Raw genomic sequence first — 20,666 nt, 5'->3', positions numbered from 1 at the left:
ACTCAAAATTTCTGCTACCGGTTCTCCAGAACTGGTGAGAGCCTGCCTGAAACCCACCTCTGCATCTCACCGTTGTGGCTGGAGACTGTGACTAGATGATCTTGGTGCTTCCTTAGTTTGCTGCCTATGCTTTTAAATAGACTTCAGACAGGACTCAAAATAGAAAATGCTGTCAAATAAAGGACAGTTCTCTAAAGACTTGCAAGCAGAGGTGTGCCTTTAGGAAAGTAGAACGTATGGTTGAAGGGCCAAGGCAATGAAAAATGAATAAAAGAATCTTTAACTCTGTCCTTATCAGTAGGAATAAAAACAGAAACTTTGGCAGAGAATTCAGCAAACCTTATTTGTTATGCAACTGATAGTTGAGGCAGTACTAGAGTTCTGCTGGATATCAGATAAGAAACTGCTGATCTGCTACTTGTGTTATTTTAATTAATTTATATGAAGAAATTTGATGCTGCCCTGCCAATACAGAATTTGATAGGTTGGTCTACAAATTGGTCTACAAAGTCAGCACAAATCCTACTGAGACTTTATTTCCAGATAAAGAATCAGATGTTTATCCTATTAGGTCCTTTGTATAGTTTATTCATAAATCAGAGGATCCAAATGTATTTTCAAATTTTCAGTTCCCAGTACTGGGTATTTAGACTTGAATAGTATTCAGACTTTTGTTTTGAAAGTTTCTATAACATGTTCCAAAATTGATAAATTACTAAACAGTATAATTAATAACTAAATAAAATACAGCTATTTCAAGTGTTAAGAGGTGGTTTATAGATTATAATTAGCTCTTTTTTTTTTCTTATTCTCATCCAGGTGGGTGAGAAGAAATGATAAACAAAATAATTCATTCAAGCTAACTTGAAAGGTAAGAAAGAAAAGAGAATTATTTCAAATTTTAAGTTTTTACTAAGAGACAAGATGGTCCTTGGTATTCAGGATATCTAATCACCATGTTAACCTGCAATTGTAAAGATATTACAGGATTTGTTTATTTGTGAATACCATGTTTCCCCGAAAATAAGACCCCGTCTTATATTTTTTTTGAACCCTGAAATAAGCGCTTGGCCTTATTGCCATGCACTCAAAAGCCCGTTTGGGCTTATTATCAGAGGATGTCTTATTTGGGGGGAAAACAGGGTACAATTATATAAGATCACACTATAAATATATTAACGTAATACAGATCAAGGCCAAAATTGTGATAAAGTATAAAGTGTATATATGTATATTTTAAAAAGCTGAACAAATTCTAACGTGGGCTAAGCGGACAGGTGTGTTAGGCTGCATCTCTACTTGCATTTCACCAGAAACTGGCCTGTCAAACTTTTTTCTGTCATTTCCCCATGATCTTGCCTTCCTCTCCTCCCAACCCATGAATTACAGCAGTAGCAGTTGAATTCTGGGAGTTGAAGTCCGCCTATCTTAAAAGTTGCTACGGTTGAGAAACACTGGATTCAAAGTAATATTTTCCACAGATGCCCTCTAGAAGAGCTGCTGCTCCATGCTGCCTAAAATCTTTTAGGTTTTGTCATTCTCTGGAAGAAGATCAGGTTACCAGCCTTTCCTGGGATCCAAGGAAATCAAAAAGGAAGAGCAAAAGGGCCCAGCAAATTTCAAGCTGCCAGGCGGGTTTTTTTTCCCACCCTGGAGCAAATGTTACCACAATTTACTAGCGGGAACGACCCCAAGGGCTCCGCTTCGGGGCCAGCTGATCCTTTGCGGCCCCTCTTCCTTTCCTGGGCCAAACGTTAAACGCATAAGGTATATTTATGGGAGCGGAGACAAAATTAGCTTCGGCCTCTGGAAGGCACTTTGTTCTCTGATCTTCGCAAGGGGGGCTTTGCTTCTTGTCCAGCCGGTCGGGGCAGCGAGAAGGGAAATGCAACCCGGCTGTGTTCTGCGAGGAAGTCGCCCTCCCCGAGTCCCCTTCCTCCGGAGGAGCAACGCGGGGCTGCCTGGATCCCCAAGTCCTCCCTCTGGACGCGCCGCCTCGCAGGGAGAAGGCAAACTTTAAGAGGAAATGCCGCCCGCGCTGCCTCCCCTGCGCACCAGGCCTCTTCTTTCCTCCTCGCCGCCGCCGCCGCCGGCGGACAGACACCGGGTTCAACCCCCAGGCGGCCCCGCCTCGTCTGTGAGCTCAGCGGAGGAGCGAGGCGGAAATCTCCCTCTCTGCGGGCCAAGCCCAGCCCTTCCTTGCCTGGGGCCTGGCAAGCCTCTCCTTTCCCCCTCCTCTTCCTCCCCCTTCCCCGCCGCTCCCCCCCTCTCTCCTCACACGCTCGCTTTTCTTCTCCCCTCAAAGGCGCTTCCTGCGCGGCGCGGGGCGGCCGAGGAGGGCCCAGCCGTTTGGGGTTTGCCTCCGCCGACTTCAAGGTACCGGGAAGGGCGGCGGGAGGGATTGTGGCGACGGCTTCGGGGGCTCCAGGAGCCCGTGTCCGGAGCTGGCAGTGGTGGTGTTGGGGCGGGGGGGTGAGGAGTCCCGCGGAAGCCGCCTGGCAGGCAGCGAAGGCGGGAGGGCTCGCTCGAGCCAACGGGCGGCGGCGGCGGCTGGAAAGGAGGGACGTTTCGCTTTCGGGGCTCCCGCTCGGCTCGGCTCCCGGGCGCGGAGAGGGCTTAGGCGGCGGCGGCGGCTCCTCACATTGCTGGGGAGTGAAGTCATCGTGGCCATTGTCTCCCCTGAGCTGCCCGCTGGGCGGCCAGAGGGGGGACCAGCCGCGAACCGTGGGGCCCGCCTTGTTCGCCGAAGCCGCCGGGCAGATTCCCCCCCTCAGACCGTCCCGAAGAGGTTCGTCCCTCAGGCTGTGTCCCGACTCTCCGCCCAGAGCGTGCGAGGGGGTCTCTTCGGGGAAAGCGAGTAGTCCCTGCGGATCGCAGGAGCACCCCGATAAGTTTTCCGGGAAAGAACTTCTCAGCAATCGACGCCCTCTTTTCCCGGCCGAGTCTCTGAGGCACCTCTCGCTTGCAGGAGGAGGAGGGCGGCGTAAAGCAGCGCCACCTTAAACCAAAGCCTCTGAGTAACTGGGAAAGAAAGCCGCGCTTCCTACAAAATAGAAAGGTAACCCAGGCCAAAGAAGGAAGTCCATTCCCAAGTGACAGGGGAAACGTTTTCCACATTCAGCCTCAATTATTACTTTTTTTTTTTTTTTGGTGGGGTGGGGGGTCGAGGTACAATAATCATTTATGTCTAGAAAGGCGGTACGGCTTCTCCTTCCCCTAAAAATACAATTTATTTGAAAGGAATTCAGGTACTTTCCCAATTAAAAAAAAAAGATGTATAACCGTCGTTGTAATTCCTTTGGAAAACTAACCTCTAAGGGGCATGCTTAAGTAACGATATTTTCCTGGAGTTGTACACTAATGCTTTAATTGGTAGTAAAGGAATACCAAATATTGAATTGGAAATATTTGGTATTCAAAAGACAGATTAGACCAGCCCTTGAAATAGTTGACATTTTACCATGCTATTTGAATATTTTTTAACAGGTTTGGACGATAGTGGTTTCAAATTGCCTTACAGAGACAGGCTAGCCGGCTAGCACAGGTTGAAAAGGCAAAAGAGAGATATAAGTGGATGCAATGTGGGAATTTTAATGCTTCTATTTACACCTAAAGTAAATGTTTTTTAAAGCTTAGGTCAAATAAAAAAGCTGTTTCTGAAGTACACAGGATGTCAGCATAAAATAAGGTGGAATTTTCCTTTCCTTTTCATTAGTCAACAGCTGTTGGCTGTTGACTGTTCTGCTTAATGGAATTATTACTAGCTTCTGTGTTAGAAACACAAGTTTAAGGAAGTACCTTCAGTGATCTGATTAGAATATTGCTGCTGGAGAAGCAAGAGTAAGTGAGAATATCCACATAATAGTATTGTGTAGTATAACCTATTGTTGGCAGATCAGCCTTACCACCTTAAAATGTAGGTTTTGGTATATTACGTCAATTCCTCAACACAGGTCATCTTGATAGTCACTGAGAAGACAGTAAAAAAAGTGAGTAAAAAGTCAGATGGTTATTCGGAACTAGCAATGTAGGAGTGACGGTTAATCTTAAATAGTTTTGTTTCTGTCATTCTTTTTAAAACTGACATAAAGCATTGTTGAAAAATAGAAGTGGAAAGCCTGCTCAAACCAATTTACTATATGAATAGTTGATTGGGAAACTTGTGGTTGGTTTAGAAACAACCTTGCAATAGTGATTGTTGCAAGATTGTTATATTAGAACTGAAGCCAAGTGCACCTCATTTCTTTATTCCAGTTCCCTGTGGAATTCATATGCTTATATAGTTTAAGAGTACACAGGAGTAAACATTCTATCATGCATAACTTCTGTCTCAAACCATAAACTAATTATTTACACTTGTCCTAATATGGCAATACAGTAATTAAATCAGAATTAGCATATTCATAGTATCAATTCTACACCTCAGAATCTTGGTAGTGGCATGCATAGTTAGATGGACTTAAAAAAACTATGTAAAAGAGGGGGTAAATTGTTAATACAAATGCTCTTGAATGTTAACATTCTTGGAAAATTGGCTTTTTGTTCTTACCACAGTGATATTAGTAGTGAGATTTAAGAAATGAAAGGGGGAGAAACACTGCCTTAAATACTTTGTATTTAAGTCATTGTGGTCAGAATTCCCTACATAGCCTGGAAGGAAATGTAAGCAAGAAATTCTTAAGGTGGATGTTTCTGTGCTTTGTCTTTGAAACTACATTATCCATTATCCAGAACTACAATACAAAACACTTATGAAAAGAAATTAAAATATTGAAATTGTGATTGTTTGAATTGGAAGCAGTTATCTGTTATCTTTTTCAAGACATATGCATTTTATTTTAAATACATATTATCTTCTACTTGCACAACAAAACTGCTTGCACATTTATTAATTTAAAGACTTTTCCTTTAAATTAGTGATTATGGCTAACTGTGCAACATGACTGCCCCTGCTCTAATGCTTATCTAAAAGACATGACAAAGTTAAATGAATGGAAAAGGAGGGGGAAAATGAAGGTCAAACACCAGTGTTTATTTATTCTGTCAACATATGGACATAGTAGATAGCTTGTTAGAATTACTGTCCATAGGTAATAGCTGGTGGAGAACCAAAGCTGGGTGTTTGCAATATGGAGAATATGGAATAGTCTTTCTCTTTTCCTTCATTTTGCAGCCTAATCAGGTGATTGGCAAATGTGAGAGGAAGTGTAGAAAGATACAGCATATTTTCTTATCTTTTTCTGATGTGACATGTGATTGTACTGTCCACATCTGTTTATCGCCTTTTTCTCTGAATTGTTTAGCTTTCCATGGCTGTTGACAGGTATTTGCTTGGTTGGAGGAATATGGCCAACTTTGCAGAAAGTTAGGATTATTTTAGGCCTCATTTTCAAACTTCCATTCTCCAAAATATTGTGAGCACAATCGGTATTTTTATTAAATGCCAAGAAAAAAGAAGAAAAGTTTTACTAGTGTTTATTTGAATATCAGTTATGACTTTTCCATATTTCCAGTGTGCACTTGCGACCTTGTTTTTACTATATTGTCTGATAGAGAATTATTCAAAACTTGAATGCTTGAATTCTATTCAGTAAGCTTGAACTGGACTAATAAAGATTTTGCTTCAGTATTGCTTGGATTTTTTTCCTCATCTGAGGAGATATTTTCACTTTTTGTGCAATTTGTAGTCTGTGCTTGGAAAATTAATAAGGTATAGAATTAAAAAATCAAACCCTTGAGAGATCCAGTAACTTGACAGTTTTGTATGTCTTAAAGCAAGGGTGTGTCTTAAAGCAGGGGTGTCAAACCCGTGTTGTCAGGGCGGCGTCACATGACATATTGTGACTTTTTTCCCCTTCGCTAAACGGTGTGGGCGTGGCCAGCACATGACGCAGCCCAGGCCGTGAGTTTGACAGCCCTGTCTTAAAGCAATCCAAACATTTTTGCATAATAATAGAGGGGAACTTCTATTTTACTTCTTTGTCTTCGTTTCAGATTCAAGATTAGTTTTCATGTTAACTTGATAAGGCATAACCAACTAATTTATTACATGGCTGCACTACAAATTTGAGCATGATCTTTGAGATTCTATTGCTGGCTGGCACATGGAGGCTTATTTCATTCATTAAGGTAATGTCCTGATTTAATTATATTAATTACACTTCATTTTCATCAATTTAGAAATCTGATATTTTCTGTTTTGAAATAAAGGATATACTATATGTCAGGGGTGTCAAATTGGTGGCCCGTGGACCGGATGCCTCATGACAACTTTTTTCATAAAGGGAAAAAGTTGCGATCCATCATGTGATGTCAATGTGACACAACGAGTTTGACACCCATGATATATGTTGAGTAAACAAATTATATTTAACATGTAATTTTTCTTAAATGTGACACATTCATGTTTAAAATCTCTGTGAAAGTTGTTTCTTCTGTTATTTTTAATTTTTCAAGGTCTCTTATAATATACTAATTCATTATTATAGAATGAATGTTAGGTTTTAACACAATTTAGAGAATAAAAGATAAATTGTTAACAAAATTTTACCAACCACCTTGTTGTTCTCATAATCTCTGTGTAGAACCATATTGGAGATTTCCAATTTACAGGCTAAATGATCAAGAAGAAACTCTGGTGCTTTGAGCAAGCACCCTTCTAATTCTTAAGTCCTGTACTCAAGCTTTCATTATATCCCACAAGAATCATGCTTGGTCATTTCATGCATTCTGTCTATAGCACAAAGTGAAACAGTTTTAGCATATTTATAGCCAAGAAGTAGACCTGTCAAGACATAGCCTACTGTTTTTTCAGTCCTACCAAAATCTTAACGAGTCTGGTTATAGCATTACAGGTAGTTCTTGTTTAACAACATAATTGGGATCAGCATCTTAGTCGTTGAGCAAAGCAGTCATTAACATCATTGCTTTGCAACAACCACAATCCCCGGACTTTGGATAGTGGAGTAGATGGCTGGAAACTGCTGCCTGTCAGAGGATTTCATCCTGAAATGTTCCTGCAACTCTGCACAGAGGGGAAATCCTTATTGGGACTGCAGGAACGAGCTGAAATCTTCAGAACTTCAGCTTGGATCCTGCAGCCCAACAAAGAATTTCCTCTGCACACAAGATTTCAGCTCCATTTTGTAGCTTGTAGAAAGATTTCAGGTCCCCACCACTTGCAACCTTCCCTGCCGGTTTCTCCGTTGACTTTCTGGGAAAGCCAACAGAGAAGATTGCAAATGGCGATCAAATGATTGCAAGGTGTTTGGGGATTGCAGATGTGAGCCAGTTGCCAAGAGCCCAAAATGTCATGTCATGTCAGGCTGGTGGAGTGACATTTTACACAATCTGTTTCAGTGGCAATTGTAACTTAGAACAATTGTTAAACAATTAGTCCAGTAGTAAAATCCAATTTTTTTTACTGCCGACTTAATGGGCATGGTGTGGCTTGGTGGGCATGGCTTGGTGGCCATGGAAGGGAAGGATACTGCAAAATCTCCATTCCCACCCCACTCCAGGGGAAGGATATTGCAAAATCTCCATTCCCTTCCCACTCCTGGGGGAAGGATACTGCAAAACCTCCATTCCCACCCCACTCTGGGGCCAGCTAGACGTCGTATTTGTCAGTTCTCTGAACTGCTCAAAATTTCCGCTACCGGTTCTCCAGAACCTGTCAGAACCTGCTGAATTTCACCCCTGAATTAGTCCCAAGTCAAGAACTGCCTGTATAGGATTTGCAAGAATTGTATAAGTCAGTCAGACTAGAGCTGGAAGAGAACTTGGAGGTCTTCTAGTCCAACCCCCTGCTATAAGTAGGTATAAGTAGGAGAACCTATACCAGTGATGGCTAACCTTTTTGCCGTCGCATGCCAAAAGCGGGGGAGCACGGGGGGGTGTTACATGTGTGTGTGCTTACACCCATAATTCAATATGCCCCGTGCATGCGTGTGTGACCCCCTCCTGCACTCCCCCCACTTTTGGCACGTGATGGCACAGTGGGCCTGGTAGGCCCATTTTTCACCCTCCCCGGGCTCCAGAGGCTTTCTTGGAGCCTGGGGAGGGCAAAAACAGCCTTCCCCACCCCCTCCCGAGGCCCTCTGGAGGCCGGAAATGGCCCATTTTCCTACTTCTGGTGGGACCGGTAGGGCAGTTTTTTGCTCTCCCCAGGTTCCAGAGGCATTCTAGGAGTCTGGGGAGGGCGAAAACGGCCTTCCCCACCCCTTGGAGGCCCTCCAGAGGCCGGAAGCGACCCGTTTGCCGAGTTCCAGTGGGCCTGGAAGGCCCGAAAATCAGCTGGCCAGCGCGCACATGCGCCCTGGAACTGAGTTCGGGTAACGTTCACATGCTCACCGGTATGGGTTCGTGTGCCACCTGTGGCACGCGTGCCATAGGTTTGCCATTACGGACATATACCATTTCAAACAGGTGGCTGTCCAGTGTTTTCTTAAAAACCTCCAATAATGAAGCACCTATAACTTCTGAAAGCAAACTGTTCCACTGGTTAATTGTTCTCACAGTTAGGAAGTTTCTTCTTAATTCCAGGTTGCTTCTCTCCTTGATTAGTTTCTATCCATTGTTTCTTGTCTTGTCTTCTGGCGCTTTGGAAAATAAGTTGACCCCCTCTTCTTCGTGGCAGTCCCTCAGATACTGGAATACTATCATGTCACCCCTAATCCTTCTTTTCTATAGACTAACCATACCCAATTCCTACTACCATTCTTCATATTTTTTGTCTTCAGGTCTTTAATAATCGTAGTTGCAGTCTTATAAATTTCTAAAACAAAATTTTTAAAAAATCAGAATTGTGGGTTAATTTGTTTGGTGAGTAAGCAGTTTATAAATTTCCACAATAAATCAATGATTAAGTGTTTAACTTATTTTACAAAAATGCCTTTATCTTATAGCCTTCAACAACAAAGTTAAAGAAATATGCTTATGAAGCTTAATTCTTAATAATTTTGGGATCCCTATCAAGCATTATTCAGAGATTTCATTTTTTGAAAAGATATTCTCTGCATTTTGTTATTCCTTTTTAAAAATCATAAAACCTAGTCTAATATATTTTTATGGTTTTCCTAATGCAAAGATAAAAATGTCAATGTTTCTTATTTAAAACTATCCTACCCTCCACTATTCAAAAAGTGGTATTCAACCCGTCATTAGTATTTCCAGTTGTAAAACTACAAATTTTTATCAAAATGTAATCTTACGATCAACTTGTAGGTCTCCCAGCCCTAACTTTTGCTAAGCTACTGTTACAATACAAATATTTTACTGAGATTCTGTATGATTCTATTCCACCCACCAGTCCCTCACAATTTCCAGGGCACCGGTTTAAGATTTCTATTGCATTTTCTGCTCAGACTGAGATTGAGCTGTAATACTAATACATGTAATCCTTGTTTAGCAACCACAATTGGAACCGGAACTTGATTGTTAAGCAAAGTGAAATCACAACTATGCTTGTGATCTTAATTCAGCTTTCCTTCACTTTAGAGACCTGTGAAGGTTGTACATGTGGGCATTGGTCACAAAGTTTCTTTTTCATCACTCCTGTAACTGTGGTTGTTCAAGGCAGTCACTAAATAAGGACTACTTGCATTATTCAGAGATTGATAATACCTAACCCAAAACAATAGATGAACTTGCCCAGAAACTTCAGGTAGAGGTTAGATAGAATACAGGAGAAATCTCCACCCTTGGAGATTCCACACTGAAGTGCCCAAGGGCTTGATTCTCTTATAAATTCCCATTGGAACTACCAGCTCAAGAAAGAGCAGAATATTGTCCCAGTCCCTAGTTTCAAAACAATCCAAATGGAGCCAAGATAGATAGTATCACATGCTGTTGAGAGATCTAACAAATCTACAAGAGTTAGGGGTTCCCATCCAAGTTCTGTCTCATTCATCCATAAATATAACCAGCGTCGTTTCTATCTCATGCCTCAGTCTATACCTTGAATAAAAAGGATGTAGATGGCTGTCCAGGACCTCTTCAGTTATTTAGGCTTTTTTGTTGTTGTTAAATATATGATTTATAAGATACCTAACTCCCCAAAAATCTGAGCATTTTACAGTAGCATAATCCAAAGAGTTTCTCAAACTTTACTTTAAAAACTATTTGAAAATTATTTAGCGGGATTTATCAGTTCCTGAAGAGCTGTGTACCATTACCTCCTTCAAGACTGACAATGTCAACCCTCTTTTTCAAAGTTGCATTTGTCATTTTTTCTATCCATGTGCCTGGAGCATGCCTTCTTAATTGATCCATCCCCTTATAAAGGTTGGTGGAGGCTATGAAACTTAGGATGAAGAGACTGTGATAAAGGACTAATGTTAAAATGTTCCAGCATCAGTTAAACCTTCTGATTATTCTAAAGCAAATACAAGATGTTATCTCTGTATGTTCTTTGTGAATCATACCTGTGCTGAAAATAGGAGAAACCTGCGTTGGCTATAAATTCCTGCACTACTCCAGATCCCATCCCCGGAGTAGGGAGGTCAAAATACCCCAGAACCAAAGCCTGGGGCATTCTACTACCAACATGATGATGATGATGACTACCACCACTGTTTTTCTAAGATTATATCCCACTCAATATTCAACTGATTTTGAGCAGTTTGCACTCCTATCATACATAAACAAAATCATCAAAATAAATGTTTAACTATAAACAATATAGGTAATATATTGTATATGCTGAGGAATAATAACTGTATATAAACATATATTCTTAAATAAAAGAAATCACTGTTATAATCTCCCTCGAAGGCTTGTTAAAGTAGCCAGGTTTTAATAGGTCTCTTGAATCCTAATAATATCAGGGCAAGTTGAACTTTTAGGGTTGAGGAGCTTGGGAAGGGAGTTTGCCAAGGAGGAAAGATATACTAACAATACCCATTTTCATGCATGTATAAGATCTCATATCTGGTAACTTGCTGAGCTGAAGATCTCATTACAAAATATCACTACTCCGCACTTGGCTTGGTGTTGAGAGTGATGATCTATCTGAAATCCTGCCATGAAGATTTTAGGGAGAGGAACCTTTCCATCCTCATCCAAATTTCAATACATGCCAGGCCTACTGTTTCCATAAACAGTTAATGGAGAGAAAGAATCTATCTCTATGTGGGAAATAAAATACTTTGTAAAATATTACAAACATAAAATTTAGGATTAAGGAAACCTGTAATATTATATTACCATAAATAAATTTATGTTGTGCTACTATAGAGGTAGAAATGGAAGGTGGGACTAAGCGGCTGCTTTAACTTAACAGTGGATTTGGAATTGAATTGCTCTGTAAGTGATATCAGTGGTCTCTTAATTTGATATATAAATAAATAGACTTGATCTTCTAGGCCTGTACCTGTTGTTTTCTTAATAAGGAGTCTAGGCTACCTTAGCATTAGAAGGCCACTCCCACATTTTGAAAGCTATGATAAGTTTCAAGGACCTTGTATGTTCTTTAAATCCCCATGTTTAGGCTTTATTTCACACTTCATTTAGTAGATCTACATTGTGATTTTGATGCCATCTGTTAAGCAAGCTTATGAAATGGCCTTTGCTGGGATTCTTCTTGCAAAAGCTATACATGGTCTTGTAACCTCCCTGGCACATCTGTGTGCTAGAAGCTTGCTACCTGCTTGAGGCTGCCTAATCTTCTGGCTTTCTCTTGAGCCATATATGTAATGGGGGTGCATATTCTGTTTTGAAAACACGGGAACCTCTATAGAGCTGGTCCAGGTCAGCTACCAACTCTGAAGAAGTTATGTCAACGTCTGCTACTCGGGTATTCATCGAAACATACAGTTTGACCATGGATATTTAAATATAAAGGTTTCTACCTTGTATTTGCAGCTATGCTATCAACATTTCTTTATAGAACCCACATTATCATTGACTGCCTCAATAGCCACCATTTCTCCAGTGGCAGGAATTCATTTTAATTGTGTTGCTTCCGGTATGACCAGCGGAAGAAATTATTGGGATTACAGTACATATCTCATTTATTTTTCTTTTGATCATAAAATATGTGAGTCTCCTTCTATATATGCTACAAAGGTTGCTTGGGCTGACAAAGCTGAAATGGTACCAATAACCTTCTGTCCTAGATGAGAACGTTATTTTTCTGTGGCTAGTTTGAGTGAATTTGCGAAGATGAAGTAGATTGTTCTTTCACTAACTTGCTCAGTTTTTACCTGAAACTACATTGCTCCAAATATTCCCCACCGCAGAATTCTAGAGCAGGAGTTTAAAGACTAAACTGAAACAAATCTATAGTAGACTATTTGAAAATATTCTAATTATTGATTTAGCAGCATTTGACTGTAAATAACTCATAGATCAGTTGTCTATATTCTTTTTAATAATCAACACTTTCCTTATAAAAGTAATTTCTTTTTATGTCTGAATCACATGCTTTTCAATCCATGTGTTTTAGGTTTAATAGTTATAGTCTGAGCCATTTCCTGTTTTTCTGCTGTTTTGCTGCCAGGAGTAGAAACTGGCCGGTCAGCCATTTTTAAAGACTTTGCAAGTAATATAGCACTGTTAATTGTGAACAGAATTTCTAATGATTGTTTTGTCTTTTAATTTTGAAATGTTGCTTAAAATGGGATTCAATAGAAGTCCAAACAAATAATCTGAAAAGTAGAATAAAGTAGATGAGAGCAAAGAAACCTTGTTGTTCAAGTATTCTTTTAACCTCTGAAATGCCTATTTCTTTGTTAGTATTATTAAACTTCAGAATTTTTACTTCTCTGGCAGCCTCAAGTTCAATAGCTTTTGTTATGAATGTGCAGAATTTGTAGCTTGCTCTTTCTTTTACATGGTAATCACACCTGGCAGACTACAGTAGATGAGAACAAGACCATCTTCCACCTATTTTTTTTCTATGCACAGAAAAGATAAACATGTACTTTTACAGCAGTAACCTGTGTCATATAATAATTGAGCTACACTATTATTAATGTTAGCAATTTGACAAGAACTAACAAATCAGCAATACAAAAAAGCACAAATAAAAACAAAACATTATTTAAACAAGCCACAATAATAGCATAATGAAGAAGCAGATTCTTTGACTATACAAGCCAGTGGAAGAGGTTATACGTCAAAGTTCACTAGAGGTCTTCAAACAAGTTGGATAATCATCTCTCAGAGATGCTAAGTGTCTTATTCTCCAATCATGGAGTTAGATTAGATAGCCTCTAAGGAACATTCTAATTCTATAATTCTGTAAGACTAATATTAAAATCAAAGATAGAATCAAATTAGTAGGAATAGAGCAGCCCTGACTTCCCTCACAAGAAAATTTCATAAATGAAATGCTTGCTTCATTCTTTTTTAAAAAAAAACTTATTGCTTTATAATAGGTGGGTGTTGAGAGTTTCTTAAATTGCAATTTAATTATCCAAGGTCTTTTTAAAAAATTACTATCCGGCAGAAGAGCTTGCAAAAGCTTTCTAAATTTGTATGTATTGTAATTCAAGGGTATTCGAATATCAAATAACCTGAGTTCATATTAGCCAAAGGATTATCATGTACTACTGAAATATGCTTAGCCTGAGAACTGTGTTTCTTTGGTCTATACTGCTGAACAAGTCGAGGTTTAGCTAGTCATAGAATTATATTGCGTATGATGCTTTCAGGCTGTTTACCTAGGTACTCTTTTATAAATGGATATATAAACTGTTCAGTTGAACTGCTCAAAGGATTTTCCAATTATTTAAAAGAATCTGGGATATGTAAAAAAATTAAATATTCAAAGAGTTGCACATAATATAATTGTCTTTAGATTTTTTTAAGAGAAAGGATATCACCATTTTAAATTTTAAAATCACTTTAGCAAATATACTGAAGTAGAATACTGTAAAAAAGAATCATAGGTTAATTGCATTCTATAAATCACACCCCCTGGCTGCAATTCAAAACATATTTTCAGTTTGGAACAAATTTGGATAATTTGGCAGGAGAGAAAGAAATTCTGTTGGCTTCCAGGCTTAAAATAAATGACCAATAGCCCTGTCTGTAATGGACATGTTCTCTCATGTTGAATCTGGTTCCTTAATTAGTTTCTAACTGCACAAGATTGATCTATTATTGCTTTTTTAATTTTTTGGCTATAGTATAACTTAGGAAGGATCTATTATTATAGCCTCCTCCCTTTATTTCTGAACTTCAATTACTACTACTGTAACAAATGACCTATTTGGAAATTTGACTTTTTAAAGGAACTTATTAATGCAAGGAAACATTTTCTGTCATTTTTAGTTGTAAGAAATAAAGGTTAATTACTGTTTTAGATTAGAAGCATATTGTGTCTTTCTCAGAATTTCTAAATTACTTTCCTTTCTCCATATGTAGAAAGTTAAACTAAATGTTTGTTCCTCACAAATTCATAGCTGTACATTTTTGATTTTGGTTTGGTTTGGAAGAAATAATAGAAGAAATCAGTAGTTTAATTTTTTTCTCTATATGATAGACATTTTAGACGTCACTATTAAGTTGATTTCCTGTTCATTTCTTTTTCCTTATAATGATAGCTTTGACCTGAAAAGCCACAAGCAGAAACTAAAAATTACTGTATGTAAGTTTGTGGAAAATCTTTCAAGAAAGCAGCACCTAGCATTCTTATACTGTCAAAAACCCTACTCAATGCAGGGCACAATTTCTGGAATTCTTTCCATCCTCTTTATCAAATGCATCTGTATTTTATTCTGTTTCTGTGTTTCTGTTTTCTGGCTTGCACCAAGCTTGGTCCCATTGTGTTCAGTTTTGGAGAGAAAGCTGTGGCAACCCACTTTCATTCTGTTACCAAGAATACTGTATTGGTGCTGTTACTCAGAACTGAAATCTTGAAAGATGTCTTTAACTTTAGACATATCACCAGAACACTAGATTTTATTTTATTTTTATTTTAATTGGTGCTGTAAATATTTCCCATTTGTAAAGTTTAAAAAATGTCTGTCTGGATTTTTCTTCTTCGAATAGTATCAATTTTAGGATTGGCAATTCACTGGTTAAAAATCCTAGAAAGTGAGAACAAACCTTTCTTACAAAATAGATTAATACCTACATATGTTGCCCCATGACTATCGTTTTTTTTCTTTTAAAATGACAACTGGGAATCTGGAAATTTCATTTACTTGCTCTCTTGCTAATTGACAGACATGCAACAGGTGGATGAAGCAAATAAGGTGGGGTGGAGGATTAGGTAATTGTAAAATGAATAAGCAGACTAATATCAAGCCTTTGCAAATAACAATGGATCTAAATGAATGGGGCATCATTTTTTATGTGTCTCTTCTATCTCTTCCAGAATTGCTGAGGAGCATTTTGGGGTGGATTACATATTGTGAAGAATTTGCTGAATGAACAAGATCTGACCATGCATAACAAGACTTAAGCTACCTTTCCTTCTGTGACTTAAATATGCTGCTTTTCAATAGTGCTTTTGTCTTTAAAATGGTCATAGCTGCATGTATTCTTTGATCCATTTCTGATGAATGTTGCAGCCATGAGTTTACATCGGCAAATGGGATCTGATAGGGACCTGCAATCTACTGCCTCCTCTGTAAGCTTGCCTTCCATTAAAAAGGCACCAAAGAAAAGAAGAATTTCACTGGGATCTCTTTTTCGAAGGAAAAGGGATACGAAACATAAAGCCAAGGATATAAATGGCGGCGTCGATGGGATTGCAAGTATTGAAACTATACACTCAGAAATATGCCCAGACAAGAACTCTATTTTATCTGCCTATATGTCATCAGACAGTGGAACAGCCATCTGTAGTAAGCAGACAGGAGATTTCATAGAATGTCCCTTGTGCCTTTTGCGGCACTCTAAGGAGAGATTTCCGGAAATAATGACTTGTCACCATAGATCTTGTGTGGATTGCTTGCGTCAGTATCTCCGGATAGAAATCTCAGAGAGCAGAGTTAATATCAGCTGTCCAGAATGCTCTGAGCGATTTAATCCCCATGACATTCGATTAATTTTAAATGATGACATCTTGATGGAAAAATATGAAGAGTTTATGCTTAGACGGTGGCTTGTTGCAGACCCTGATTGTAGGTGGTGCCCGGCTCCAGACTGTGGGTAAGTGATGCGTTTTTGTACCCAGAGCTCTATTTTATCCTTTCTTGATTATTAAATTGCTTGTATATAATGTCTTGTTTACCAGAATGTTCTGATTTTGTACTGTATTTCAGGTTTTTGATTCTTCCTTTTGACATTCAAAAATAACTTGCTGTTACTTTAATAGCAGAAAGATTAGAGAAATGAGAAACAGATTCCACTTCTCCTATCTTCTCATGCTAGCACTTCACACTGCAGAATATTAAAGGAAGTTGTCAAGTTTTAATGCAGCCTCTAAAGTAGGTAGCTTTCCACGCAGATTATTTACTTGCTGCGTTCTGGAAGAAGGTCTTTGTACGTTAAGCTCATAGAAAGGGATTTCCCTCTCCTGTACTTCATATCCTGAATAGGTGGCCCCACTCTTCTGTACCAGCCTCTCATCTGTGTGGAATTCTAGCTTATCCTTTAGTGCTTAAACATTTTTAACTTCACATTTTTTATTTTTTAATAGCAAAGTTAAGAGTTTTTAGAATATAAATTGTGAAAGTTGGTATAATTATAATTGGCAACAAAAATGTTCATATTACAAGAGGCAACTGTTAGATCAGAGTAAAATTTTAAGAGAGCAAAATCCACTTTTTGCTTAATGTCAGAGGAATGTATTTAAATATTAAACATGGTTTCATATTGTTGCAACTCTTTTAAATACTAAATAGTGAAGAAAATAATAAACTGTACATTTTGAGACCGAATAGGGCAATTAAATTTGGAAGGCTTTATAGTTTACATTCATATCCATGCTGCCTATATTTTGTATAACACGTTTCTCTTCAGATAATTATACTTGTTTCAAAATATTGCAGATAACTGCAATTATGTGTTTTTATCATTTATGTATGGTTCTAATACCACATATGAATTTATTAATTCATAGAATTCCGTTCACATGCACACAACTATAAAAGAACTTGTTAATTTGTTCTAAAGTATTGTGGTTCTTTAATACTTTATTTTGATATAACATTTAAGGCAAAATTCTACTATTGCATATAAAATATAATCACTACCACATTTCAGATAAGATATTTATATATCACATAATGTTGGCTTGTTAGTATGTTTTACAATATAATATTTTCATAGAACTTTTGATTAAAGTTCAACCAGTAATAATCCAATTATGCCTGTGTGAGAGAGACAGCAATTTTTTTTCTGAATTCTCAGTTTTTATTTTATTTAGCATATGGCATCTACAGAGGTCTTGCAGTCACTAATATACAAATATACTGGATTGTCAGTAACAAGGCTGAAGTTGCTTGCAGACAGTTCTTGATTTATAATTGGATTTATAACTGCAACTGGAATCTGTTGCTTAGCAATCCATAAAGCATGACCACATTGCTTAGCGATAACCATTCCTGAAGTCCTGGTTGCAGTTTTTCACTGAATCCCCTGGTTATTAGGTGAGGCAACTTCCAGCCAGCTTCCCACAAAAATAATGAGGAAGCTGGCAGCAAGTCCCAGGCCCTCCAGTAGACAAATAGCTGCTGCTGAGTGGGGGAAGGAGCATAGGGGTGCAAGGAGATGCACAAGTGATGCAGTGCAATGAGGGATGGGGAGGAAGGTGAGAGGAAGGGTCGGGGTGGATGTGATGGGGTGCACAAGAGGTGCGGCTTGAGTTGGTAAGATGTGAAGTGTGCAAGAAACGCGAGTCGAAGATATAAGTGGGTGAATGAGAGGCACCATGTGAGTTGGAGAAGGTGAATGCTTTTCTGAGAGGGCATGAGAAGTGCCATGTGAGTTGGTGAAGGTGTGAGGAGTATGCAAGAGATGCTGTGTAGGTCAGAGTGGGTGCAAGGGAGGTGTAATGAGCATCAGAAAGGGTGTATGTAGGAGTGCTTGGCTGGGACAAGCAGAAGGGCTATGGGAGGGTATGTGGCTGGGAAAGATTGTCCCAGTGACTTTCTGGGGAAACCAACAGATTGTGATCATAGACAAGGCCCTTGTCAATTGGTCATAAGTGCAAACAAATTATCAAGCATCCAGATTGCAGTTATATGACTGGAAGGGTGTTTGGGAATTGAAACTCCAAGGACTGATCGTTGCCACCATTCATTCAGTACTTGTATCTTGGAATGGTACTGACCGTGGGTGTGTAACTTCAAGAACAGGTTGTAAGTTTTTTGGGGGCCCATCATAACTTCAGTCGTTAAGCAAAAACTATATTTCAAGTTATTTTATTTGAAACAATAATTTCAATCTTGCAGAACAGCACAATGATGTCGAAGTTTGCTGAATTAGAGTCGAGACCCAAAATAGCAATAGCAATAGCACTTAGATTTATATACTGCTTCACAATGCGTTATAGCCCTCTCTAAGTGGTTTACAGTGTCAGCATATTGCTCCTAACAAACTAGGGCCCCAAAAATATATCCTATGAGATTAACTAGAGCTCTATAAATGTTATTGTGTTTTTACTTTTATAAAGGATGATGTTTTATAATAGCAACTCAGCTATTTAAATTGGCAGTCTGTAGAACTGAGAAAGTGGCAGCATATGACAGTACCAGATTGACTTAGGCTGTTTTCAGTAAAGTTAAAAAAAAACAAAAAACTAGTTAATACTTTGATAAGAGACTACAAAAAAATTCCAGGCTTAGAGTAAACTAGGAATTTTTTGCGGGGGGAATCTTAGAAGAAGGCAATTCCTGACTATTTCTACATTGTTGCCAAGAAAACATGGATCTATCCACATAATTGCCAGACGTCTAGAATAACTTGAGGGACGCTTTATCTTAGTACAGAGAATAAATACTCTTCCATCTATTTTTGAATATTTAAGGTATGCAGTCATTGCTTTTGGCTGTGCAAGCTGTCCAAAACTTATGTGTGGGCGTGAAGGCTGTGGAACTGAATTTTGCTACCACTGTAAGCAGATTTGGCATCCTAACCAGACTTGTGATGCTGCTCGTCAGGAAAGAGCCCAAAGTCTACGTTTACGAACAATTCGTTCTTCATCCATTAGCTATAGTCAGGAGTCTGGAGCTGCAGGTATTTATTGTTTCAATCTAAATGTTAGAAATATTTTTACATTACATCTTGAGTTGCTAGATTACTCATCAGTTACTGATACTGAAAAAAGGAAGATACAAATCTTTTCTTCTATATGTTGATATTAGTGCAAAATTGTACAGTTGTGTAGAATGTACTGAAACAATGTCCTGCTAGTATTTGGCATGGTGGATATAATTAGCTTATACAATCAATGAAAAGATCTGACAACTGATAGAACTTTTGGTTTGAAATGTCTGGTAACAGATCACACACTGGCTGAGTTCAGATGTTAGGATAAAACAAGTGTTTGCTTAGTTTTGACTTATCATGTTGCATAGATCCAGCATGAAGGTTTATAAAACATACTTTCTGATTCAGAACAAGATTGGAAAGTTTATGTTGGCTCCCAAAGCACCCCTAAATTTTGCACAGCATATTAGTAATCATATTCAGAAGGTGGGACAATGACAAAGATTCTACTTGAGAGAAGGTTTTGAGCCTTAAAATGTGTGCCTTAAATATCTGGAAGGCTTAAGGCATTGGCTTTGTCCTTCAAACTTACCAGAAGCTGAACAGAAAGTCACTTTATACTGGAGGGATATGGATATCAGCCCATTCTTTTTGCACTCTTCATTTATTATGTCATATGAATCTAGAAAATTATGGTTTCTTAATGTCCAAACTTAGGTTTTTGTTATGGGGGCATGAGTTGTTTAAACTATACGAATATTGATTTAACTGGAATTTGAAGAGAGAGAGTCTCTTACAGCTGAGATAGGGAACCACTGACATGCAAGCTTCTAACCTAGGCCCTTGATCTGTTTATATTCCCGCCTCTTGGAACATGAAAAAAGGGAGTAGTTACTTTGTATATAACTCAGCAAAAGTTCCTTATGAAGAAAAAGGAAATAAGCCATTGAGAGAATCTTTTTCTCTTTTCCCTATGAAGAAAATAAGTACTCTGAAAGATGGGAAATAACCTGAACTGAAAAGAATGCTCTTCCTTCTAATATCACTATTAATTGATATCATATGGCCTGATTAAATATAGAATGGGAAGCACTTTTAAAATTATTTTTAGAGGTTTTTTATGCTTGCATTATCATTTTGCAACTTGAGCTATATTATCTATGATAGTCTGCATTTTATGCTTTTACATTGGATATTGAAAAAAATCTCATCAGAGTAGCTTTGAATTAAATGATTGAGTATTTTAAAGCTGAATAATTTGTAAAGTTCTGTGTAATGTTTACGTTAGAATTTTACTTAAGTATATTTAATTATCTTTCTGTATTGAGTGTTTGTTGGATCTCAGATGTGATATATTTTTAATTTTTATTGCGATCAATGTTGCTATTGTACTTCTTTATTTTAAACAGCTGATGACATAAAGCCATGCCCTCGCTGTGCTGCTTATATCATAAAAATGAACGATGGAAGTTGCAATCACATGACATGTGCTGTCTGTGGTTGTGAATTCTGTTGGTTATGTATGAAGGAGATCTCAGACTTGCATTACTTAAGGTATG

At 38.3% G+C, this 20,666-nt stretch overlaps 1 protein-coding gene across 6 annotated transcripts in view; it reads left to right on the top strand.

The window, feature by feature from the left end:
* The first annotated feature begins 1,407 nt into the window (after positions 1–1,407).
* RNF19A (ring finger protein 19A, RBR E3 ubiquitin protein ligase) overlaps positions 1,408–20,666 on the top strand; it is a 36,348-nt gene continuing 17,089 nt past the window's right edge. For 2 of the 6 annotated variants that reach the window (XM_034422539.3, XM_034422534.3), the window contains exons 1-5: positions 1,408–2,376; positions 5,995–6,129; positions 15,326–16,104; positions 18,926–19,134; positions 20,517–20,661. In XM_034422539.3, the coding sequence (XP_034278430.1) occupies positions 15,509–16,104; positions 18,926–19,134; positions 20,517–20,661 (950 nt within the window). In that variant the 5' untranslated portion in view covers positions 1,408–2,376; positions 5,995–6,129; positions 15,326–15,508. Of the gene's footprint in view, positions 2,377–2,686; positions 3,059–5,994; positions 6,130–15,325; positions 16,105–18,925; positions 19,135–20,516; positions 20,662–20,666 lie in introns of those variants that run through there. The other 4 variants (XM_087891372.1, XM_034422535.3, XM_087891373.1 and 1 more) reach the window with 2 other exon arrangements.

Source organism: Pantherophis guttatus, chromosome 3 (genome assembly GCF_059756535.1).
Source record: "Pantherophis guttatus breed Tessera chromosome 3, ASM5975653v1, whole genome shotgun sequence".
NCBI lineage: Eukaryota > Metazoa > Chordata > Lepidosauria > Squamata > Colubridae > Pantherophis > Pantherophis guttatus.
The sequence above is the reverse complement of the archived record's forward strand: the minus strand, read 5'-3'. Positions and strand labels throughout refer to the sequence as shown.